Source organism: Dermacentor silvarum, chromosome 4 (genome assembly GCF_013339745.2).
Source record: "Dermacentor silvarum isolate Dsil-2018 chromosome 4, BIME_Dsil_1.4, whole genome shotgun sequence".
NCBI classification, from domain to species: Eukaryota; Metazoa; Arthropoda; class Arachnida; order Ixodida; family Ixodidae; genus Dermacentor; species Dermacentor silvarum.
The window spans coordinates 11,237,648-11,264,863 of record NC_051157.2 but is presented as its reverse complement, the minus strand read 5'-3'; the positions used below and the strand labels follow the sequence as shown (position 1 = coordinate 11,264,863).

Here is a 27,216-nt window from a genome sequence, read left to right as displayed (position 1 = left end):
ACAGCTACATGATGAAGTCGTGCAAACAGGCCTAAGCTTCCGCGCTTCCCACGCCTATGTGGGAATCGGCCCAGCTTTCTTTGATGCTCACTGAAATTTCTCGACTTCTAACTAAACGTTCCTCGTTGAAGATATAATCTACATTTTGCTTGCTTCACTGCTTGACCAGTAGTGCATGGCCATTTTGCAGGATTGGCTAAGAATGTTCGCGTACTCAGGGTCACATGCCCAGGAAGAAAAATGAGCTGCACTTTTATCGTCTCCTTCGAACGCCCGATTAAAAAGAAATCTCGTTTACGATTACGTCGCATTGGTAACAACACTCACTTTCCTTTTTATTGGCGTCTAATTTAGGGCGAAATTGATTTCATAAGAGTACGCAACATAGTCCACGACCGATTTCTGGGCCTGATTTTTCGAACCTGCTAGGTTATTCGCACCTACACCAAAACTCATTTAATATAATTTAGTGTAAAGGCAATTATTTTGTACAAGGACAGCCGAATTCTCGGCTTCCGTTACGTGAATGTTTCGTGAATAACCTTCACGAACTTTTCCGTTTGTCTGTGGCGCAGATCATTACAGAACAATTGAACGCAATTACAACAAATTACAGAGCAGCTTCCTTACAGGACAATCTCTTTGAATTTGTTTAATAATCCGTTAGCAGCTTGTTTTTGCTTATTTATTTATTTGCAACGACCGTACAGTTAAAATTGGCAGTTCTGTCGACGTCTACGTAATGACTGTCGGACGGAACGAGAGGTGCTTTCGGACCCTCTCTTCCGACAGCGCATGTTTCCCCAGGTTGACGAGACCAGCGCGGAGCGTCAAGCGCTCTCTGACGTCGTTGTCGACGCTGCTCTTACGTCAGCAGTTCGACGCGTGTCAGTTGCCGAATTGTTCGCGCATGCTCGGCTCGTCTTCCGCTGTCGGCCGTCCTTCGTGATTCGAGCCGCTCCTTTGTTGACCACTGACTCAGTAAATTCGTTTCGTACTTGCACAAGTCGCCAAGTCGCGGTTTGGTGGGGCTTCCACAAGGAGCTATACTTTTGTAAATGAACGGCTTGTATGTCAGCAGTCGCGTTTACGTGAATGCGACCAGGGGCGCATCGCATTTCAAGCACGTGTAATGTATGTTTAATGTGTACCGCATACAGTATGTCAGTAATGTAGATAATGCATATACATTGATACTGTTTTTTGTAAAAGTGTAAAATGGTTATGTTCTGTGTGTTTTTTCTGTATTTTTTTGTGATTAAAGCGTGACTGTCATCTTTGCCTAAAACCGCTCACCAAACTGTAAAGGGTTAGAGGCCTTTGTCAGGCACTTTAAGCCTTTAACCTTTGCCCCTCTAGCAGGCTCTGTATTAAGGTCTGTTGAAAATAAAGGCGAAGAAGAATTATATACATTCAGTAAACGGCGTTAATGCATTAGGAAGGCATTGATGCGACAGGGGAGGCCGGTAGTTCGAGACGCGGTAAGTCGTCTCGCGCAATGCATGCATAGACGCTGGCGTGTCGTATTGAGAGATTCTGCCGCTGTGCGGAATGAAAACCGTCTGAAACAGGTTCCGGCTTGTTTCTGGCGAGGGCGGATGCACCACACGTAAACGACGTTGCCTGGTAATCACCGTGATGCGCTAAAGAAACGTGTCGCATTCATGTCAGCATAGCTTGCTACAGCAGTCTGTGACCCACCGTGGTGGCTCACTGGCTGTGTCATTGTTCTGATGAGCGCGAGGCCGCATTTCTATGGGGCGAAATGCAAGAACGCTCGTTGGCAATGCACGTTGAAGAACTCTACGTCGTCAGAATTAATCCGGAGCCCTCCACGTATGACGTCCCTCATAACACACTGAGTTTCGGGAGGCTAAACGCCACAATTTAACTAATTTAATTAGACTGTTTGGGGACACATTGTCGACTTTAGCTCAATTGTGATTTCTCTTTTCTGCATAATGTATGTTATTGTCGCGATCTTTAGAACGACAGAGCATCGAGCTAGTCGGTAGGGATTTGTGTTGGAAATAGGTAGGCCTGCTGACACGAGAAGAGGTTGGAACGGAATAAAACCGATTCTGATTGTGAAACAACGCAAACGCGGACTATCAACTGAAAGGTCGAGCAGTTGCGGAAAAGAGAAGCTTGTCTACCTTCTTGTCCTTTGTGCTGTCCGTTTCTCTTTACTTTTATCCGTGTCTGCACGTCTACCTTTTTCCAACATTTATTGTCACGGTGCGGCGAACACAGCAGCGATCGAGAGACTATCCTCTGCTCGACTGTTGCGCTAAAACATTGTAAATGGTATGTGCATATATTTTCATTTACATATATACCCCTAACGTATTAGTCGAGGTACCGGTTATATCAGCGCGCTGGAGGAGTCCAGCAGGAAGCAGAGCTGCGTAGACAAGCAGATAAAGTATATGTCCTACAGGCAATGGTCATTAACTGTCATTTGGAAGCGTCATAGGGAAGTAAACTCTCCTTACATCGAGATTGCTTACTTATCCCATATTTAACTCTACTTTCGAGAGTTACATATAATATATATATATATATATATATATATATATATATATATATATATATATATATACACTCCCCTTTACCGTTCACTGCGCTTGAACACACACAGAAGGAACGCACTTTACTGCGTAGTACGAGAACTGCCAGAAAGGATATTACATATATAGTATGACCAGCGGGTTAATCCCGGCAAAATGATTGTTACCGGTACTCCTTTGTTCTCAGTTTAGAGTTCGATCCCTCAGTGACTCAGTCACGCTGTCTATACAAGGGTCGTTCAAGGTTGACCGGGAATTTTCGCTTACTGAAAACACGAAAACACGGAGCAGTGCACACTATAAAATTTTCATGTCGTTGTACAGAGTGCAACAAAATCACGTGCCCGAGTGCCGACGACTCGACGGCGATTGGGGAATAGCGATGCGCGATAAAATTTCTGAACGGAGGTTGACGTTGGTCCAGCTGCCATTCCATGTATAGTATGGCCAGCAAGCGGTTTCACTGACGCGAGTAAACGCATCGTATAAGCCATCTGGTGAACGGATGGGAGGCAGCTGTGACTGATAACGGGATAACATTTATTCGTTGCGTTGTTGTCCAAGACGTATAGGTCCAGCTCATTTTGATCTTACGTGACCAAGGACCGTAGCTTGCCAGTTGAATATCCGCCTCCGCTGTATCAATATATTTTTATAACGCCAACCCTGCAGGTTTTCTTCCAAAGGTAATATAATCAGATGTGCGCGTGCATTGTCGTGAATACACACACCTCGTCGAGCATGCGCCAGTGAGGCACTGTTCATCTCTCCACGCATCGTGACCAGACAGTCGCTGTGTTGGTCGACCTTGTCTCGTCATTGTCACGAAAGCGCTCACTGTTGTGTCGGGCGATATAGATAATTGTGATTTTTCCAGTCTATTAGCTTAGTCTGGCAGCAAATGCTTTTGAATGCAAGTGCATGGACCCGTTTACTGTAAGTGGTTCTGATATCACAGCTGTCGCTAGTTAACCCTTGAAGCGCGCGATTGGCATTTGTTTCTTAATAGCTTGTTGAAGTTACCAGTAGCCGACACCAATGCGTGCAGTCTGGATGATCAGATGGCTACGGATGCCTGCCGTAACTTCTGCGGCGAATATGTTCAAGCGAAGAAACGCATTGGTCTGTTGCTTACTTTGCACTTTACGGCAATTAGGTATTGTGTTTGGGAAACCAAAATTTGTTCCGTGTGCGTGTTTGAGTGAGCATGAAGATGATATGGGGTGCATCCCGGACGAGGGGAGACAAGGGACCTGTTGTCTGTGCCAATTCGCGCGAGTTTTGTGGAGTTGGCGTCCTTGGCGCTGTTCTGACACCCGAAATATCCGCGCAGGGCAGTGTCAGCGTGAGTGCGATAATCCGATAGGCATGTAGATACATCCCGTTGTCCTTTCACAGCAATCCGCCGCCGGTCGTCCCCCATTGTTTTCACGAATCGTTAACCGCAGTGACAAAACATCACTCGCAAGGTCACGAGTCCCTGTGCTTTATTCCCTCCCTCCCCCCTCTCTCCCTCGTTCTTTTTTCTCTTTCTTCTTTTTAATTTTCGCTGTGCTACAGAGCACTATTATTTCGTTGCTGCAATCACGGACAGCTTGACAACGCATATCTTTATGTGGTTCACTGACAGTGCGCTTGTAAAAAAAAAGTAAAAAAAAAAAGAAGTTAAAAAAAAGGTGAAAGCTTCATCCACTCTATGTTCTTGTTTGTGTACACACACCCGACGTTCTTCTGTTTTGAAATTCATGAGTACCTCAGCTGACAGTTCTGTCACAGATGTTTGTTCTTCTGTGTGAGAAGTCGCACCGTAAGCAGCAGGTCAAAAGCAAAATACACCGCATTGACACACACGCTCACATTGGAAGGGGTTGTTGTTGCTAATATGGGTATAACGGCGGGGCATTTTTCGTTTAGCGTACACTCTTAATTAAAACCAGCGTTAGACTGAACGCGGAACTATGTGTTTCTCTGACAAATATGAAGGTGTCATACAATGAAGCGACGGAAGAAAATATGCCCCATGTTATCCGCGTTCACAGTAGTGTTAATTGCTTGATTTAGATAGCACCAGTAGTACACTGAACGCGTTTCCTTCAAAGAATGGTCTGAGCTCACGTTGGGAACATGAAGTATGCTTCTTTGTCTGGATCATCGCAGCAGCGGGCTGATTTTGTGCGTGCATTTTTTAAGGCAGCCTAATGTGAACCTGAGTGCAAAAGATGCGTTGCTGTTTATAGCCCCCTGATCGACCTGCTTGAGCACGTTGGCACATGTCACGTGGCTCCCTCGTCGATGTATGGTGGCATAGCATGGTAGCATTAGTGGCGGCATAGTGGCCATGGCAAAAATATTCAGTTTAGGAGAAAAACTCACACGACACAAACGCAGGTTCTTTAAGTGACATTTGCCGAAGTAACTGATCTCACACCAGACAAGCAAGGGAGACCTCGACTGGACCTGGTACTGACGATCAAGGAATGCTATGCGTCATGCATTACGAGAAACCTGCCGTACTGAGACTTCTTCCACCCCAATAAACCAAGGGCCAAACGTAATCATAGTAACACGGCTCGAACGAGAGCTTGTTTATTTATATATCGTATTTATCTATCGACAGGCCGTTTCAGCGAACACTTTCAAAAATTTTTAAAGGCTGTCTGTGGCAGATAGCAGAATTATAGTTCACGAACCATGGTCTACTCGAAGAGGCGGACATTAATTGCTCAAACAATTGAAATGCATAACCGAATAATTAAAAAAGTAAATCACTGATTAAGTTTTTAACTAATTACCTCATGGCCCATATTGCAGTTTACAAATTCTATCCTTGGAGTTCGCAAGGCGGATGCTTCTTGGAACGAATTATCAATTCCCAAACTTTGCAGGGAAATGCATTGGCGTTCCAGTTACTTTCTTAACAAATCGTCGTTTTATGCGTTGAAGCACAAAAGTAACCGGAACGCCAATGCATTTCCCCGCAAAGTTCGGGAATTAATATCTCGAAACTGGTGTCATCCTGAGAATTCACTCCAAGTGCATCCGCCTTGCCAGCTCCACTGCAAGAATGTGTAAACTGGCAATATTGGCCATAAGGTAATTAGTTAAAAATTTAATTAGCGAAGTTCTGTTAATTAGTCGGTTATGCATATCACTTTTTTGTGCAAAAAATGTCCGCCTCTTGGAGTAGACCAGCTCGTGAACTAAAATTATGCTATATCTGCCACAGGCAACCTTCGAAAGATTTTGAAAGTGTTTCGGTGAAACTACCGGTATATATCCCTCCCTAATACATGTACCAACCTCCTTTGCTTGTACTATTGTCAGGAAATAAGCTTTTTTTTCTTGCTTAAATTCATCTGTCTGCCTGTCTGAATTTGTTCTCCGCCCGCACCCTTTCGCTCTCTCGAGGCGAACTCTTGAAAGTGTAGCCCAGCAGGCGGAGAATTGGCCCAAGGGAGCCGTTTCTATAACGAGCGGGCGGCTTCCATCGGCGTGCACTGTATAAGTTGGCCGGCATTAAATGGCTCTGTACACACGCAGAAGCACGTAAACACGAGGCGCGGTCGGGCGCAGGTGCTCGGCTGAGTGCAGCCGGCGCCGCGGACCCTGCGTCAAAACGCCGGGAATAGATCACGTCCGCCCGAACGCGCGCGGTTCTTCCGACGCGATGTCGCTGTGCGCTCGTGGCGTATGCCAGTATATACCATCGACCTGCGCTAGAAGCGCGCAGTCTACAGAATTAACATCGCGCAGTGAGTTGGATATGTGCTAGTTTAATTCAGTTTGATTTGATCTCAGTATAATAGCAACCGTGGTGAAAAATCCCCCCAGCTTCGCGCAAACTTTAAGCGAGCTGCACATCTAAGTGAACGGCGTCTCTTCTTGTTGCACTTCGTTTGGCTTGTTCCGTGTCCATTAATTATCAAAGCCGTGACTAAAATGCCGGTAACTTGAGGACATTTGTGCTCTGACATCGTAAGTGTCATTCTGAGGTCTTGATGAAGTGCGTAACATCTTACGCCGCACCAGAGGGTCCTACACATGCAGGCGCGACGGTAAGACACGCGTCTTGTCTAATGTGCTTATATCCAGTTTATCTTTGGCAGCGCTCGAGTCAATGTGTATACGTACACAATGCCCTTATACGTACAGGGTGACCTTGAAGTGACCTGCACGACATCTGTTGCAAACCTAATCTTGCCACCCACGCGCTCTATGTCCCGTGCGGCGCCCTGCCGCTGTTATCACCACGATTGGCCACTCCGCTTGGTTGTTGATAAGAACGAAATGGAGCCGACCGATATGCACCGTCGTGTTTTGATTAGTACGGGGGTGAGGAGGGAGGGACAGTGAAGTAACGCTTACTGTCTTTTAATTTAACAAACCGAAAGCTATTCTCGTCGTGCTAACACCCCGACGGTTTCCGTTCTCACGAAGCGCGTGCGTGTATCTTATGTGGGCTCCTCGGGTTGCGCGGACCCTTTGTAAACAGCAGCGCCGGCTTGCCTGAAGAACCCACTCTTGGCGCCTGGAACAACGAAGACCGTTAAAATTTTACTGTTTACCATATTCGTTATACTCTTCCGAAGTATAGGTGTCGTCTGGACCGGCACCCCTCCATGCAGACGTAAACGTGCCGTCTCTCGCACGTTTTCCCTTGCCGTTTTTGCTTCTCCTTCATCTCTGTTTAGCTGTTTGTGTGGTACGCGGAGCAGCTGTATCGGCGAGGGAGCAGTTCAGGAGGCACTCTGTCGTGTACGTGAGCTTTCTACTAGAGAGGCGGACAAAGGAAGCATTTACGGGTAACATTCTGACTCACAATTTCCGTGGAATAAGTCCTTTACACATACGTGGATTATGGAACTGTTCTGAATAACAGTATAGAATATAACTAATAAGCTACGCTTACACGAACCCGAGAAAAGTCAGGTCGAGTTGGTTTGTCGGGTCGGAAACCGGGTCTCCGGGTTCATATAAACCTATAGTGCTATAGTGGGTCGAAGGAGCGTCGAGGCGAGTTCTGTACACCCGCATGCAAGGGGTTGTTTGTTTCGTCCAACCCGCTCGGCAAGATGCACGTAAACAGGGTGGGGTCGATCGGGCTGCGTCAGCTCCATTTCTGACTCGGCCCGCTCTCGTCCAGTTCATGTAAACGAAACTTTTGATAGTGGAACTTGATAAGAAAGTTGTCGACTTTTATTGCCTTTGTTATCGAGCTTCTGAGCATGCCTTGCTCGATGGGCAGTGGTTGAGTGGGGAAGCTCAGCCGGGGAACGCGCGCTTCGACCACGGGACTTGCCTTCATCAAGGCAAAGGTAAGACCCCTTGTCGAAACCTGGGCTCCCAGGCTGAGCCTTCCCTTGTTCACCCGATGTTGATCAATGGGTAGTTTCCGCTAACGTGTTCCCGACTCCGCAATTGCTTCTGGCGTATGAAGTCAGCAAAAACGTGGCCTTTGAGATTGGTTCCACTTACCTGGAGATAGACGTCGCTCCATGGGGCATGGATTTTGATGCTATCTGTTGAAAGCTTTCGCCTTCCCTGACCGCTTGGTCTTGTTTTGGAAATGAGATAACTTTAACTTAATCATAAGACCCCCATCATGACGGTGTGACGTCGGGAGGTATGACAACGATTTATCACTATATGATATGTGACGTCGTGGTTCTGTATTATACATCGCATATTGTGTTGTAGAAGGTTGATTGCGCTAGTTAGCGTTCGCTAACAGCACATGCGTATTGTTAAAAAAATAGAATCAGTTTATTGATTGAAGCAGTATACATGATCGCGTTGTCCACGAGCCAAAATCTCCTGATCGGGTCTCGTGGTGTTGTAGGGCGTGACCAGCAACAGTGTTGCACAATAGACACACAAGGTGCATGAAAACATACGCATGCATATCAAACATATGCATATTACGTGAAAGCACGCATGTAAAGAAATGTTCATAATAATGAAGAATTGTTCAGGGGAAAAGTGCTGTGAGTGGTTGACGCTTCTGTACATAATGTATGGCAGGCTCAAGGTTCTTGCGACTCTGCAGTTTGATCGAGCGAGGCGGATTCTTTAGTTACGAGCGCATTCCTCTTTCGCTCGCACCGTGCATATGGCTGCCGCGCTTCCGGGCGAAAACTGTCCGGCGTCCGCGGTGTAGACGGCGTGCCGAACAGACTGGCCCAATGTGACCCATTCCGACCCGCGCACGAAACGCGGCCGTCGGCAAGACGGTCAGTGCGGGCTTCGTGATCTTCGATAGCGTCAGTGTGCCTGGCGTATTCGTAGGATAGTGGAATGAACAAGCGCTTTGGGAACCAAACCAATTCATCAACGAGCGCGTGGACGAAAGCTGAACGAAAGAAGGAGGGACGGAAGAAATGATAATAAGCGCGAATGAATATACTTTCGGAAATGGAGAACGAAATAACGCACAAAGGAATTAAATGAATGATTTTATGATGACTATGATCATGACTAAATTATTCTTTATGCAGTATTCTTCTCTAGCAATATTCCAAACATCCCTTGCTTATGCTCACCGCGCCCATGTGTACGCTCTCCCTGATAACTGTCTTTAAACCCATGGACAGTGACCACATTTTCATCTACTTCTGAAGCCTGCTGGTGCACGTGGCCTTCCGGGAATCGCCACGTGTACTAACTTTAGAAGAACAGGAAGTGTTGCGCTATGAAATGGACAATCGTTTCAAGTTCGAATGCGTTCTGCGGGTGCGCAGCTCTGTGCTAGGGGGCAACTGCATGACTTCGTACAATGGCGAAACCACAGGGTGAACAGCGGCAGCCGAGGGCCTGACGACCCGAGTGCGTGACACGTGTGGGGGCTGAGCCCGCGACGGGCCGCGCATGTCGGGGACTTTCGTCGGAAGCTGCCTCGCACTTCTTCCGTGCCGCTCGCCCGTGCGACCGCTGGGAAATCGCTGGCGGCGGGACTTTTCGGACCGACGGTCACGTACGACAACGTCCCGTTCCGCTCGCAGCGATGAGAAAGAGCCTCGCTCGACGTGAGCAGAGTGAATTAAAATAACGAAGGTCTCGTAATTATGTGAAGCAGCTTTCTCACTTGGCTCTGTGTGCAGCTCAGCCACGGGTACCTTCCGCCTACCTGCGTTGCGCAGTAGAATTCCTCTCCTTGAACATATGCAGCTTTAGCCTGCGGGTCGGACTGTCTCTTATAATGGTGTGGTCAGTCGGACGGACAGGTGGGGGAGGAATTGAACGCAGGGCGAGACGCAGACTCTCGCGGCAATTTTTATACTTCAGAAAGCGCTCGAGTTGATCCTCCGACTTTTCCATTGTCTCCCTCGCTGACGGCGTCAAGATGGATTAACGCGTGCTACGTAGCCCACTTGTACAGGTTGCTGCGTCGTTATACATGGTGTCCTCAACACGGGATCGGTTCTTCCTTTCTACCTTTGTTTCTCTCTTGAAAGAAGACATGTCAGCTTAGGCCATACCTTGCGCTTTCACCCGCTCGAACTAGTAACAGAAGGGGGGATTGAGTGATGACGATGATGGTTGATGAGCGACGGAAGTGTGATTACTTAATTATTAATGGACACTTCCTTGTTATTTCAGTATTTAAAAATCCTAACATACAAATGAAACATCTACACCTCGTCATAGCCAGTGCATTCAACCACCTCAAATCAGAAATGTTTGTTAAAGGTACAGTTTTATTCCTAGAGGTATTACTGAATGGAATGTGCTCCCTGACTCTGTCATGTCAGCCTCACGCGTTGAAGAAATTTTGCAATATGCAAATGAAATTTTATTTTTACCGCTAACTAATATAAAAATACCAACTTTCCGGAACTGTATCTGTTTATTTTATTGGGGTTTGTACAGTGCTTGCAATTTAAACTGATTTGCTTCTCTGCTGAGGAGTCTGTGTTGGTCTTCTAGGTATATTTCTTTCATACTGTATCCATTGTACTTGTTAGTGTCTTCCACTCCTGTAACGGCCCTCGGGTTAACACTATAATTACATAAATAAAAATAAAATAATTATGATGATTTGGCGGTGATAAGGACAGGAAAGAGAGAGACGCGCGTATGTACGGACAGTGTATAGCGTGTATAGAGGCTAAAGTTTCGCTGAACACGACAGTCCCGTCCACTCAAGCACGATTTAAAATATACAGTTAACATGCGTAAGCGGGATGGACTTTATGGCAATATACTGGTTCTGCATCCATTTTGGCCCTGTGTTTTCGTGGCATGCCACTGCATTCATTAAGAACTATTGGCCATTGTACGATCGTTGTGTCGATTAGAGTATATTTGGGAAAGTGATTTAGTATTTCTCCTTGCATGGCGCCCTTTTTACTTGGCGAGCCAGTAAGCGGCAGACGCCGCTCGACCTTCGACGGCGCTATCGAAACCATCGCGCCTGCAGACTAAACACCCGGCAAGCCACTTTGGTCATGGCTTGCACTGTACGTGCTCCCTCGAGGAGGAGCGAGCGGTTCACTGGCGCCACGTATTGTCCGCCGCACTTGACGATGACGAAGTGTTCCCGGCATATAACGAGCGCGTCTCCGCGGTGTAACCTGATGCGTTGTATGACTCCGTGCATCCAGCACCGCATAGCGCACGCGAATGCACGCCAGCATCCTCGCACAGCATACGGTGGAACCGTTGCTGAAGGAAATTTAACTAAGAAGTTTAAGATAGCGCACCTAAACACGCACGCACGCGTGCACACACAGACACGCACACACACGCGCACGCGCCCACGCATAAATTGCTGACGTGCATTTTGCCCCCCGACGAAATGCGGCCGCAGCGGCTGAGAATCCGAGCCACCACTTGGTACTGAGCATCAGAACGCCCGCGGCGCGAATAAATCATCCCCTACTCGTAATGCATTCGGTGCTGTAGGAAAAGGTGGGGATTTTATATATAGTATATAGGCGGAGAAACTGAACGCCAAACTTATACGCATGCATTATTTGGAATCCGGATCAAACGCATCTGATCGATCAACTCGAAGCAATACAGAATAAAGCAGCAAGATCTATCACGAAGAAATACTCTCGCAACTATACAGCGTCACATATACGAAGGAATCACTTTCATTGCCCTCTCTTCAAAAGCGCAGTCTAATAACGCTGTTATCGCATTTTCACACGCTTTATCGTGGTAAATCTCTGTTCCGCGAATGTCGCATCAATGCAGCTCATGTAGTATTTTTCAGCCTCTTGATCACGCGCATTTAAAGAGCAACACATTTTTGCACGCACTAATCGTCATCATTCACCACTACCTTTGGCAATGTGCCATTGGAATAAACTACCGAGGGATATTGTATCTGTCGTTAAACACGATGTTTTTTTGTTTAACGAGTTGAATATTTTCCTAAATGTGTGATTATTTTTTATGTGTTTAATTATATCATTGTACTTTGCCAATGTTCTTTTTTGCACGTTTGTTATAACTGACTATGTAATTCCCGAATAGACGGCGTATGTACGAATAATAAGTATACCCCCTAACTGCAGCTGTGCTGGCCACGTCAGCGTGTGGCTTGCGCTGCTGATAGATCTCGCGGTCCCGTCCACGACGGCCGCATTCTGCAGTGGGATACAAAAACGCTCGTAGTCCGCCGCTACGGCGTGCCTCGTAATCGTGTCGTTGTTATGGCACGTAAAACCCCCATTTTTGTTTCCCTCCTCGTTTCTTTTGCGCACAAAAGGCCTCGTTGTACTTCAGGACGACCCTTGTGCTGCTGAGGAAAGATAAATGTTCGAAAATACTGCAGCCAGTCCATTTTTCTCTAGAATCCCTTTTCGTTGACAAACTAGTCCCGAGCCGATGGCTTGTCAAAATTTATGACGTCATGGTCATAGCTGCCCGGCGATCTCGGAGGTCATTATTGAGTCGAAATGCCCGCGTGCTCGTCGTTGCAGCACGCGAGCTGAAAGTGCAGCTTCGGCAAGCGTGGCCGAGACCGGCCATGCTCGAGAGTCGCGTGTCCGTTCCCAGCTTTTGCCAAGTTGCGTATCAGCGCAGGACGCTCACCTCGTGTTGCAGCGTCGCTTGAAACCAGATTGTGTGGTTGCAGGCTATAGCAGCAGCGAAACATTGATTGATTCCGAGGCGTCTTGTCGCGCGATTATATACCGAACCCGGCGCGCGCTTTTTTACCGCGCCACAAGTTGGCTTCATCCACATACTGTGCCCCTTCAGGTGTTGCGTGCACAAGCTGTAAAACTGTAACATCGCTTTACATTTAAACCTCAGTTGCAATGGTGTATTGTAATAATTGTACGAGCCCAGATAATAATAGGAGTGTTGCTAGGGCCCCAGGTGGTTTTGCAACAGTGTTTTTGTAAACATGTTGAAATAAACTCATCTTTCGTTCATGACGCGAACGAGAAATTATAGAGTGTAGCGCACCTTTATCAAGCAATCAACTCGAGAGAACGATTTCTCACCGCTGCTGTATCCTGTCGCCAAAGATGGTAAACAGCCGAACGTCGTTATATAAGTCGCGTCGCACACGAAAATACCTTCATTATAACCGATATTTGTTATAAGCATGTATTCCTTAGACGCTAATATTGGCGAGAAACGTTTTAGGTACACTTCATTATGTACAATATTTAGTTATACCCGTGTTCGTTATATCGAAGTTTGACTTATACGCATCGCACTATAGCGTAGAAGCTGAAATCATGCGTGCCATATATGACACGACTTGACGAAGGGGAACGTCAAAGAAAGCTTTATATAGTTAGCGCTAACTTGTTTGCTTTTCAATTGGCCACGACACGCGCCAAGATGGCGCTTCAAAATTGGAAGCAAGAATTAAACTAGCTGTGTGGCGTATACTAAAGTGCGTACTTACGTCCGAAGACACTTCTGGTTCAACTATATGGCTTCAAATTTCATTGATATGCTCGAAGTGTGCTGGAGAAAGAAAAAAAAAAACGAATCTTAAGATTGACGTTTGCACGTGCGCTGCGCCACAGGCATGTCATTATGTATGCTTTAGTTATATTATTTCGTTTTTTCTAACAGCAATGATATTATTGGGGCAAATTTCTGAAGTGGATGTAGTGTTCGCCAAGCACGATTGCAAGTGTAATAGTCGCTATCGCTTCTGCGCGCTCAGTGATAGAGAATTCAGGTGCGGTTGGACTCAATCGACAAAACACGCGCTGAAAAATTCATGAATGTAAATTTATATTGCGCTGTACCTTTTCGTTATATTGAAGTTGCAAGAAATGTGTTTGAAGTATACTCTTAGGCGACATAAATAACTATAGTGCCTATATAAGGCGCTGTATACTATAACGGGAGTCTGACGGTCTGATATTTAACGCTACCTTGAGCGTCAGAATTTCCTGATGATAAATTATCAATGAGATCAGTTATCAATGTCCCAACTGCATGTATGTACCTTTGCTTACTTCATTTTCAATTTTGTACATTTGCGGTGGCGGCTCATATGAAACGAGTTCCGTGGAGGTCAGAAGGAAATAATAATAATAATAATAATAATAATAATAATAATAATAATAATAATAATAATAATAATAATAATAATAATAATAATAGCGGCCCAGCTTAATGGTATGCACTGCGCCTGACAACCTGTTTACCGAGCCGCGCAACGCGGCTGCAATGCTAATGTTGTTTGCGCGTCGACGTCTATAAATAGCCTCTGGGTAAGCTCTCGTTCCTTGTCCGGTACAGTGCGTGAGAGAGGTGGAGATCGAGTCGAGAGACGTGCCGTGCGTGTGCGTACACCGCTGGCCCATACTCTTTTCGCCCTTCCCTTACAGTCTCCAGAAAGTCTAGATGCGTTTTCCTGTGAATTGTCTGTGCGCAGGTGTTATATTGCAAACTGCACTAGTTTGTGTGTCCTTGCGCCTTCTGTCTACTGTGCTGACTGCTTATGGACTGACCGTAAGCCCGTTTGGTTCGTCTTTGGTTCTCCTCCGTACCACATTGTTAAATGGAATCGAGTCAGGGTTAAAAAAAAATGGCGTTGTCGTTTGTTCTGTGCGAGTTCGTGGACAAAGAATATCGGCGCGCACTGAGATTTTTCGTCCTAGTAAAATGTCGTAGCGGTTGACCGTTAATGACTTTCCCCTGCGGAGAATATATCAGTGCTGCATATACAACAGGATCTATCAGTATATAGTGGGCGAACAAAAGCCTCCAACCAGGCAGGAGCTAACGCTTTCGACAAGGGGCTTATCATCGTGTAGAAGAAAAGTCCTCTATTGGAAACGTTGGCTCTTAATTTTGGTTTTCAGGCTTCCTCTGATATGCACACAGGAATGATCTCTTCAAATCTCTATCTCCCTGTGACCCCCTTGAATAGACAATGAGATAAGCCTACGTAAGCCTAAGTAATCAGCGAACTGTCCGTAGACAGTGTAGGAACTGTACGGGCGCAATCCGAAAGTATGCGCCCCGTTGTGCTCCGAGTTGATTACTCACTCGTTTTTCTTTCGTCGCCCCAAAGGAATGCCGTTTAGTTAAGGCTATATAGTTCTGTCTTCATTCAGGGAAATCTGCTATAGTTGAGAAAGAGCTCTCGAACACGTGCCCCCCTCCTCCTTCCTAATTTCTGTGTACCAGCTTGCCGCGCAGCCCCCTCTCCTCCCCTTCCCGGCCTCGGTCAAGTGGGACCTCATCCCACAAAAAAAAATTATCGGCTACGCCACTGACTCGAGCGCCTCACCACAGAATGCAAAGTATATCCAACAGTCATTTTCTCCGTCTTGGTTTCTTTGAGAACGTGTTGTCTTGCTGTTCCGAGCTTCTCACTTTCTCTTGAGACTTTGTGCTTTCTCTTGCTGTAATTTTGGCCATTGAAGTAAGGCCGGCGTTAGCAGCGGACACGTGATATCGTCGTTGCTCCGCATACGAGAGATATGTGTTGTAGAGGAGGGAACCGCACTGATAGCTCTTAGCTGCTCGTGTAGGCTATGGGCGCGTGCAAATTTACGGTATTCATCTGCCTCGCGACAGTAGACACATCGCGATTGGTGGCGCAGACCTTGTCGTTACGCTCTCGATACCGGTGATGTCGAGACGAGCCATGCAGCGAACGCTCTCGCCGACGCGCGCGGTGACCATGCAGGTGGGATTGCTCGCAGGTCACAACGAGGAACGACCACCAGCGGCGCGCCTCATTTGTGCAGATAGTCTTGCGAGGGCGTGCGACCTGCGCTCGGCGTTGCACTGTATAGCGCGGGTGAACGCCCATGCCGATCAATAAACGAGGCGGCAACCTCGCTGGTCGGGCGGCGCGGTAAATGCGCGCGCTCTGCACTCTCGCGACGTCCTCGTTGCACGTGCCCGTCGTTCCGATACCCTCGCTGCGTCTCCCTTGCCCTGCATGCTGTCTCCTCTCCGCGCTGCGCCACTGCACGCCTGGCAAACGAGATGATGCGCACAACGAAATGAGAACGTGTTGTTTGGCTCGTATACTTGCAGGTTTAAACGAGCGCACACGGGGTAGTAAGAAGGCAGGCACAGGATGAGCGCTGTTCGGGGCATACGCAAGGAAGGTGCGCAGGCAGCAACGCGCGTGACTGGCAAGGAGCATCGCGGTCGTCTTGCAAGCCGGCGGAACAATGAAATTGCCGTAGTTCTTATATAAGCCTTATTCCATGCATTGCTACTGTGATTTCTTTGTTCCGATCGGCCTGTTTTCTGATTCTGCTGTCTGTCCTGTTTAGTGAAATTTAATTCGAAAAGTGCTCTGTTCTGTCTGTTTATATATAGATGCATGTCCCTGTCTGGTCGCACTATTATATTGTTCCTGTTGGAAGTGCATGCATACCTTGTTGCAACGCTGTTACATTCATTGTTCCTGGTCCTCTTCTAACTTGCAAACTGTTCCTCCATATACGCTCCCGATATACGGGAACATGATATCCTGCAACGTTCGCTCGGGAAAAATATATATGGTCTAACGTCCGGTCTTAATTTGCTATATAGTGTGAGCTAACGCGAGTTGCATTGAAGGGCAGTTGCCCGTCTATGCGTATATAGAAAGGCATCTCATAACCTCTCAGCGTAACGTAGTTATCTACCATAAAATTATCTACGATCCACTATAAACGATCCGTAGCTGGCAGTGAGGCTTGTTTATTGGTCACCCTGTATGATATATAGTGTTGCCCCGAGACATAACAATAACAGACATCTGTATTCACTCTGTTTATTATTTCGACGAGAGATAGCGCGGGGGCACGAACGAATATGTGTATGTGTAGCTGGCAGCGTATGGGATGACAGCACATTGTGCATATAGTGTACACATGAAATCATTAAACATAATATATTAGCATCCTTAATCCACACCGATTTGTTATAGAACTGGTTGTTACCAGCCGAGAAACAGCACGATGCTGCTTCTCCTAAGAGGTTCCTTATGTATACACACACTGAGCTTGCATAGTGAACGGGCATCGTTGCCATCTATCCCTATTTCTTCTTTCTGTGATCGTCTTTATGTATGCGGTCCTAATAAAAATAATGCGCAGGCGGTTCGCTCTTCGATGTTGTTCACCAGAAAGTGGCAGCAGTTCTCGCAAGTTGTCTCGTGGAGTCGTTACCGTCGAGTGCGCGCGCGCGGTGGACGTATCAGCGTAGGCCTCACCGACGGCTGTGCGTGACTCATCTCCGCATGCTGTCACGGTCAATGTGCTACATACGCATCGCGCAGCACCTGCAGGCGGTCCGCGTTTGACTTTGCCTGCAACAGTGGTTCAGGTGCGCTGTTATTTGGGGCGGCGCTATAGTCGTGAGTACGGGAGGCATACGTGAATATCTTGGGAAATACCTACAAAGATTCCACAGCTATACCTTGGTTGTCCACAAGAAAAGTAGAAAGATACCTATCAAGAAAGGGCTCAGGCAAGGAGACACAATTCTCCAATGCTATTCACTGCATGCTTAGAAGAAGTATTCAAGCTGGGAAGGCTTAGGAGTGAGGATCAACGGTGAATATCTCACCAACCTTAATTCGGTTTGCAGGTGACATTGTCCTACTCAGAAACACTGGGGATGAACTGCAACAAATATTTGATGACCTTAACAGAGAAAGTGTAAGAATAGTGTTGAAGATTAATATGCAGAAGACAAAAGTCGTGTTCAGTATATCCTGGCAAGGGAACGTTAAGAATTCATGATCGCTGTAGTCAGCCTCTAGAGTTAGTGCAGGAGTACGTTTATCTGGGTCAATTACTCACAGGGAACCCTGATAATGAGAAGGAAATTTACAGAAGAATAAAAATGGGTTGGAGTGCATACGGCAGGCATTACCAAATCCTGACTGAGTGCTTACCACTGTCGCTGAAAATGAAATGGACAATCGTCGCGGTCTACCGGTGCTATATGGGGTAGAAACTTGGAGGTTAACAAAGAAGCTCGAGAACAAGTTAAGGACCGCGCAAGAAGCGATGGAACGAAAAATGTTAGGCATGATGTTAAGAGACACGAAGAGAGCGGTCTGGATCTCAGAGAAAACTGGGATAGCCCCGAAGTGGAGTCGAGGACAGCAGAAAATTAGGTGGGGTGATGGTGGGTGGATTGTGGGGGGTGTGATTAAATTAGGAGATTTGCAGGCGCAGGTTCGAATCATTTAGCGCAAGACAAGTGTAAGTGGAGATCGCTGTGAGAGGCCTTCGTTCTGCAGTGGCCATAAAAATAGGTTGATGATGATAATGGGCAGCAGCCTGAAGAAGTCCCTGGGCGCATCTCGACACATGTCGCAGTCAAGTCGTTAGTCGCGATCAGGGCTTAATTAATTAGTAGTGCTAAGCGTTAGCTGCGTTACCGAAGCGAAGGCACGGGAGCAAAACGCGAAAGCAAGTTGGAAGTGTTCTGTATAGTATTAAAGGCTGGTATATACTGTCTGTGGGGCGTGTTTGAGGACGCTGCTTTTTAATGTGGATGGTTAGTCACGGGATGTTTTTTTTTTTTTTTTTTTTTTTTTCATTTTTCGCGGGCTTTCTTTATCAGCCTGAAAAAATAAACGGACAAGCAGCACCTGGCTGAAAACATGCCAGTTTCAAGTTTCTTGCAAATTTCTACACATTTTTTATTGACAGCGTGTCATTCAGAGCAGTAATTAATAAATTGAATGGCAACATCGAAAAAATTAGCGTAGCTTGCACTGGAGGCGCAATGCAAAAGAGACAGTGGAGGTGATAGCCACCTAGCTAGTCCTGGCTTTTGGGCTAGGCTAAGCACTACCAAGTCAACCCCAACATTTTCCGGAATTTATTGATTATTGATCGATTAGCTATTGATTGGACTATCGATTGGCTATCGCAAGGTATTGGCCGCTTATTTGGGCTAGGCTAAGCACTACCAAGTCATCCCCAGCATTTTCCGCATTAGCTATTGATTGGCTATCGGTTCTCTATCGATGACTGACTAAGCTTAAGTAGTCCCAACCATGCTTATATAGCTAGATTTACCCAGGCTCAGCTTCGCTAGTTCACAGGGGTATGAGCCATTGCGCTTGGACCCTTTCTGCAGTATACCGCCAGGATCGGCGCAGATTTTTGGATGCAGCAGACACATTACGCCCGGCTTAAACAGCTCCGCTGTTAAAAGATTACTGGCGGCTGCATGTGAGCAATATGAACTTGGTTATCATCGCGTATATAGAGTGTCGGTGACAACAACTCATATAGCTGAATCTGATAGCTGATATAGTCCTCATATAGCTGGGACACCCTGTATACTCCACATTGCGCTTCAGAACAGTTAATGGCAGTTCATAGGTCGCCATCAGTCATACACAAAGACGAATTTGCCTAACTAGCGTGGTGGCGTTTCGCTCCATGTCAGTAGGAGCCGCGTCAACAAATTTCTTTTTTTGTCGGCGTGCATAAGCGCGAATTACAGAATTGGATATGAGCTTTGGTAAGCTGCATTGCGTAAAAGCTGAATGAATGTCCGCTTGCATTCGGTTGCAGCAAAAAAAAAAAAAAAAAAAGACAACGCGCGCGCCTGCGTGCGTATACGTGAGAGAGGCGTCGACATGCCGCAGCTGGTTGGTTGCATGTATAGGGCTGAACGCAGAAGGAAATACGACCCGCTTTCACCGTGACCGCATCCCGTGGTGGTGATGTGCTCTTGAGTCGGCAATACGCGCCGCACGAACCTATTGTCCGGCTCCTGTGAAACATTGCGTATTGCACGAAACCCGATGCATTACCGATACATCCGTAACCATCCACCGTTTCTCCGACCCGATGCAAGGCGTATAGAAGCGGGACTATTTAGTTATTGGCAGGCGTCCGGGCTATAAGGTTACGCGCGAGTCGAGTGACGTGGATTTAGCAAGCAAGCTTGGAAGACAACCGCTTACAAGCGATGCATTGTTGCAGCTTTATGTTAATCGATTATACCATATGCGAGGACCTGTGCGCACACACGAGCATTTTTGCATTCCGCCCCCATGGGAATGCAGCCGCCGCTGCCGGGAATTGAACTCACGACTTCGCGCTTATAGCGCCACAGCCACTGAGCCACGTATGCATATAATGCGATACGCGATTATCTTTTGTAGCTTCATGCTATATATACACATATGTGTAGCTTCGTGTAAAGGACAATTTTTCCTTTCGTGGCTCTTTCTTATTACGCCTATGCAACCGGTCATTGAGGCTGGTCGATTTCAGTATTTGTAGCAATACCTACGTTGCTTCTTTGCGAGCCTGCGTCGCATCAGGCCATGTTCCTAGAATCTTTCTGAAAATGGTTTGGACTTGTGCCTATTTAGCGCGGTGTGCCCACTGCTATTAGTCTTTCTACAGGGTGTTTCAGCGAATACTTAAAAAAAAAATTAAAGGTTGCCTGTGGCAGATAGCCCAATTCTAGTCAATGAGCTGGTCTACTCAAAGAGGCGGACATTACGTGCACAAAAAATTGAAATGCATAATATTTCTGTATCTTTTACAGAGTGAAAATAAACTTGATTGATTGATCTGATTAACAAAAATTCACTAATTATGTTTATAACTAATTACCTTATGGCACATATTGCAATTTACAAATTGTAGCCGGGGAGTTCGCAAGGCGGATCCACTTGGAATTAATTCTCAGGATGACACCAGTTTCAAGATATTAATTCCCGAACTTTGCGGAGCAATGCATTGGCGTTCCAGTTAATTTTGTGCTTCAATGCATAAATCGACGTTTTGTCAAGAAAGTAACCGGAACGCCAATGCAAGTAATGCAAGTAATGTCCGCTTCTGCAAGTAGACCAGCTCGTGAACTAGAATTGTGTTATCTGCCACAGGTAGCCTTTAAAAATGTTGAAAGTGTTCGCTGAAACATCCTGTATACCCCCTCCCCCCAGCAAACTGGAAAACCGTGCGGCTGGTGCAGCTCTCTCTCGTGATTCTTTCTCTGGTTTTTTCTGCGTGGTTGATCAAATATAGTTCCTCGTGCCCGCGCTCGTCTAGCCGTCCGGTCTATTATCAGTGTTCCGTGTAATCCATATAACGCTCCTCATCCCGCCCTTTTATTGCTATAGCAATTATATGAACACTTCAAGCGGTTTTTTGCCGTGGCCGTGAGATTCCATATAAAGTCCAAGGGCGATAAAATCGTCGCCGCGTGCCATATGTGCGAGTGAAAGCGCGCGGCGGACGTGCGCTTTTACGGAGAGCGAACTCACGGCGGAGAGCAAACGCGACTTCTTCCGTCGCGCGAAAGGCCGTGGGGGTACGGGAGGGAGGGAGGGGGGCGACGCTGTGCTGCGCCACCAAATGCGTATCTTGCAACCGGGCGCAAGGGGAACTGGCGACTCAATCTCCCACGCGAACGGAGGAAAGCGGGAAGGCAGCGCCGGAGAGAGGCGGGGCGGCTTCTACTTTGACAACTGCGTACATTTGCGCCGGTGCGGGTCGCGCGCACCGTATCTTGAAAGCGATATCCGCACGGCTCTGACCTTTGTATGCGCTGTGCTTTCTCCGCTCAGTTTCCGTTGAAGCGATAGACCGCACGAACCTTCGCTCGCTGCGGCGGCCGCGCTTGCTCACGCCAGTGTTTTGACAGTGGTTGTCTGCGGTCATCGAGTGTGATCTATTCATGTTTGCTCGTGCGCGCTGACACCACGCTTGTTAATTCAGTTAGTAAGCGAATTTGTCCAAGTTTATGCAGCCGATAAAACTACTATCCCTACTCCGTATAGCTCTCTGCTACTTTGCTATCGCAATTGATACTTCGTCTTTCGGGCAAAACTGCGACATTTTTATATGTTCTAGGTTATTTTTGTTTTTGTTTTTTCCCCGATCTTTCGGATCCTTCTATATACTTCCTTTGTGCCGTCGTTAGGCAACACCAATTGAAGCCTGAGCGGGCGTACGTTCGTGGCGCCCGAGCTGACTTGAAGTGGTTGTTCGCCCTCTGCGGGCGCGCAACCGAGGCCCCTAAAATAGCCTCTACGCAGCCCTCCGCCCGCGCCACGAGCTGAGAGTATACTGCGTCGGGCGCTGCCGCGCAGTCGGTCGCGTTTGTGTATATATGCGCAGCCACTCGACGACCCGAACACTGAACACATGCGCGATGAACGTGCGTGGAGCACGCGTATATATACCGATACAAGACGCATAAAAAAACGCCTGTATGGCTCGCGCGCGTATGCGAAGATGCAGCGTTCAGGGTGTTGTTTTTTAAGCCACTGTTTCCTGGCACGCGTGATTGTGATTCTCTGTCGAGGATTTGGCTGTATATACGACGAGCACTTGTCGCGGATTCGAATTTCGCAAGTCACACCGCGCGTTGAGCCTTGCCCTGTCTGGCTGGTCTGCATCTCGACTGAGTGAATGGCAGCACGTAATTGGGTGCAGGTGTGTGTGTGTGTGTGTGTGTGTGTGTGTGTGTGTGTGTGTGTGTGTGTGTGTGTGTGTGTGTGTGTGTGTGTGTGTGTGTGTGTGTGTGTGTGTGTGTGTGTGTGTGTGTGTGTGTGTGTGTGTGTGTGTGTGTGTGTGTGTGTGTGTGTGTGTGTGTGTGTGTGTGTGTGTGTGTGTGTTTAGCACGTAAGTGCGTGCTTTTCGCTTCCCGTCGCCGCGTCAACGCAACCTATGCCTGCGTTCGCAGCTCAGGTCTGCCCGTGATGTCCAAACTCCTTGAGCTGTCGATTTTGTGAATATTTAGAAGCAGAGCTGCTTTAGCTGTGTGAAACATTATACTGTCCCGATCCGACAGTTATCAATGTCTATGGCAAGTGTCGGCTGTTAACTTGACAAAATGTCTCTCAAAAGAGACTGGTCCGATGTCGGCTCCCGTTTGTGAAGGTGTCAGATTTCCTCTCTCTCGCTCTCCTCTCCCTACAAGGTGTGTGTGCAACACTATCATTGGAGGTTCTCGCATTTGCGCCTGCAAGCTTGAGTGTTTAGAGCATCGCGTGTCGCAACTCTTTTGACGACTTGTCTGTGGTCCGCCTTTGTCGCTTATTATTTCGTCTCGGATATGACAGATATATCAAAACGTTTATTAAAAATAACAGGTGTAGGGAGCGGGTGGGTGGAGCCCCTAGTCCAGGGCTCCACTGGCTTGAGCGGTCCGCCGTGCCTGGTCGAGGAGAGCTAGTTGCATCTCCCGATCCTCGCTGGCGAGCCAAGTCTAGTCTGCACGGCGAAGCCGCGGCGTCCCACTTCTTCGCGTCGGCAAGCAACCTCCTGCACTTGACCTTCTCGTGTCGTCGCAGTCAACTTCAGTAGCCGTCAGATGTTTCTCGTGCGTCAGATCGGCGAGTGACTCCGTCGGCGCTCCAACTTGACAGCGCGTGAGCGCTTGGCGGAGTGCGGCTGAATTCGCTGCCGCGGTTCTCTTGTTGAAAGTGTGGTAAGAGCTAGTTGCGTTGGTCATCCAAGAAATAGCTCTGGAAAGCTGGTTCTTTGTTCATATTAAGCGTCCAATATTTCGTCGATGAATCTCGACGTGAATGTGCTCTACACGTCACGACGCGTACATCCCCTCTGGTTGGTTGCGTACAATGCGGCATGCATCGCAGGGAGAGGCCTTCGTCCTGCAGTGGACATAAATATAGGCTGATGATGATGATATTTTACCTCGGGTAAGAAATGATTGAAGGCCTGGAAATCATATTTTTGTTTGATTGATGGCTATACCTGATGTGGAAGCTTCCCACTTTTTGTCCGACTGTATATGAAATGTGGAGGTACTCCTCGATTGAATACTCCCTATAGCACAGTGCCCCTTCCAAGTATGTTTCACGCCCACTCGATCGTATCTTTGGCTTTTGGTGAAATACGTGAGAGCCAGAAAACAAAGAAAAGAAAATGGTGTTCAATTTGTGCGAGTCGTTCGCTGCGCGTGGCTATCGAAGCGAAAGTTTTTTTTTTTTTTTTTTTCAACGCTTCGGTTGCCACGCGGCATAACATAATAATAGAGCTAAATATAAGCATGCAGGCCCGTTTCGTTTGCTGCATTTGTAAATAAATAAATAAAATCCTCTTCGCACATACTTTTGTGGCGTGCAGCAGGAAAACTTTGAACAGCAGATACTGATAATGCAGCGCATTGTTTTTAATCGGAGATACTTTTTCAGCGACATTGCATGTAGCCTATATTTCACTTGCTTCAGGAAGTATACTAGAAACTTGCGCGAAACAAGTACCAATCCGGCATAAGCCGTCGTGCACCTCCCTATCTTTGAACACTATTTCGTGAAGCATGACACACCATTTGTTAAATCGTAGAACGAACCCGAATTCGTAAATGTTATGGAAAAATGCGGGAGGGTTGGCAAGTACGGCCATATGTGATCATTGTGTTTTCAAACAGTGGCGGACTACAGTAATATATATGCTTTATATAAACTATACATGTATATTGCTGAGTGTTGTAACTGGATAATACGCTTGTAGCTTGTGCGTGTTTCATGCTCTTGCAAATGTCTTCTGCCGGCAATATTTAAGAAATTCTTCTTTTCTTGTCCGCAGGCAATCTGGTCGCTATGTCAAGACACTCTGGAAGCACGTCCGGGTTGGGGACATTGTCCACCTGTCCTGCAACGAGGTCATCCCAGCGGACATTCTGGTTTTGCGTTCGAGCGACGAGCAGGGGCTGTGTTACATCGAGACGGCCAACTTGGATGGCGAGACAAACCTGAAGCAGAGGCAGGTCGTCCGTGGATATGCGCAACATGTAAGTTAGTGTTCCACGTGTAAACGGCAGCATCTAGCTCTCCTGTGTGCTCTTCACAAAATGAATACTGTTTTGCACACAAAGGGGGCTTTGTCAAAAGGCGGATGTTTACGAAATTTGCATATCGCCACCCGCAGCAAACCGCGGACGAGTTAGGATGCTTCCATTTCCTGGATAACCTTGACAAAAAAAAAAGTAAATAACATTCCTTGGCAGTTATTTTTCTCTTGATTGTTTCGTTTGTTTGTTGGCATATTGTCTCTTTTCTTGCTGTTTATCTTGACCCATACTTGTAACACTTATGTTTTGTAACTGCCGTTTGCGTTGCGCATTGCAGCTGAAATCGTGTTGTTATCACGACAATCGCTTTCATGATTGGCGTTCGCCTGCGCTCTTGCATAATGTGTGTGAATACGGGTCCTAAAATAAAATTTAATTTGGCAAATATAGCGCTTATTGTGCTGTATGTCTCTTTCTGTCAGTCCATGTTTGCAGCACAACTCAAAATGGTAATTTGCGTTTCATGTTCTCGGAACTGGGCATTTTGGTCACGTGCCAAATACAACATAGGTCATCATCATACCAAGGTTAAATTTCGTCGGCAAAGTAATCAATAGTGCACTCATTTTGCTTCTTCTTTTCCACCAAGAACATTGCAACACAAGAGCATGCATGTAGAATTCGTAGTATCTAACAGCTAGGTATACTCAAGGTGTCAATGCATGGTGGCGGTCGACACATATATGTCATCTCGGAGTCTCGGACGTACGAGAAGCAGCTTCCTGGGCTTTATGTCCAGTTTCGAGTCGCTTCGTTAAAATTGTTTCTTCGTCTTAAAGGGAGATTGATTAAGGTAAGAAATCGTTCGCGATATGCAGGCAATGCTATTATGCAGATGGGAGCCAACCTTACATACAATTATCCCGCTCTCTCTCTCCTGTGGCTCTCGAGACCGCTTTTATATTTGCCGTTGTATTTGAGCTCATAAACCGCTCAACAGCCGTAGACACCAGCCATTGGGCGATTGTTCATATGACCGTAGGTCAATGCTCGCGCACGCTTGCACACCCCTCCAATCTCCTGGCAAACGGGTGAGCGGCGGTTGTTGTTGAAGCGCCCCTCGCCAGGCATTGAAAACAGAAAAGCGGTGTGCGTAGATAACTCGCTTGCGATTGTGTCTGCAAAGTATGAAACTGCTGCGCAGCGCGAAAGCAGTAAATTTCAAAAGAACGGCCATGCGCCCTTTCTCTCGATGGAGCCGCGCTTCCTGCCGGAGAATCAAGGCTTCGTGCATAAACGCCTCTCCGTCAGCCACACTGCATTCAACTTCACCGACTATGGTATGTCGGTGAAGTTGAATGGAAAGGGGGCCGCCCCCGAACCCCCCCCCCCCCCCCCTGACTTTAAGCACTGATGTATGTGCCATGCCATGCTATATGACATGTGGTATATGCGGGTTATATTACCACACTATTCTATCACTAAAGTTGCTCATACCGGGTCCTACATTCCTGAAAAAATTATTCCTAAGAATATTGAGAATGGCAGCCCACAAACATATGTCATGAAACAAAACACAGACAGAACATGCCTTTTGTTTTAAATCTTGTCAGAATAAAATATTGAAAGTGCAAAAAAATAGCAGACTTCAAACCTGAAACTTATGTAATAATATTGGCGCAGTTGGGTGCACTACCTCCGGGATCAGCCCAGGAAAGAGGTTTGAAACATACCCGATATGAAAAATTTGTGGTAAAGTCGCTAAGAAAGACGTTGGTTTTAATTAATAAACATAAATGAAATTGTCTGATGGCAGGATTCAAACTGAGGACTCCTAGCACAACAGTTCATTTTTACTTAGCTTACGTTTACTTCACTTCATACTGCCACTACTGCTACAAGTCTTATTCGTGAATATTCTAACATATTGCTATCACATTCACTGCTTCGCCCTTATGGCGAAAGCATGATATTTTTCTTTTTTTTAATGCCATGTGTCCTCAGTAAATCGTCCAATGCAAAACCACCATTGAAAGTGCGCCGTGCCGAAAAAGAAAGAAAGAAAGGAGGTGGGGCTCGTGACGTAAATGTGAAGCGGCCCCTCGGTTCCGGTATGGGAGAAGGCAAAGAAGAAAGGGCGCTTGCGGGCGCCATTCGAGGCAGAAGAGAGTATCACGTTGGCATTGATGCTCGCCGCATTGACACAACATTTCGATTTCTCCTATTTCCTCTAATAATGAACCAATTTGAAAAGTCATTGAGGTATAACGCTCAGTGGACGGCGCTTTACAACTTCCAGTGTATAACCGAAATTTCCGATGGGGCCTGCAAGAGGAAGCTTTAGCTTGGGGGTTCCTATCTACATATTCCTATCTGTGGTATTTTTGTGTTTTTTTAATGTTTACTGCCAAAATAAAGGTTATTATTATTATTATTATTATTATTATTATTATTATTATTATTA

The 27,216-nt window shown here is 46.8% G+C and overlaps 1 protein-coding gene across 1 annotated transcript in view; it reads left to right on the top strand.

The window, feature by feature from the left end:
* LOC119449437 (phospholipid-transporting ATPase VB) overlaps positions 1-27,216 on the top strand; it is a 149,768-nt gene that overhangs the window by 87,159 nt on the left and 35,393 nt on the right. The window contains exon 3 of the mRNA XM_037712609.2: positions 24,548-24,752. Within this exon, the coding sequence (XP_037568537.1) occupies positions 24,548-24,752 (205 nt within the window). The remainder of the gene's footprint in view (positions 1-24,547; positions 24,753-27,216) is intronic.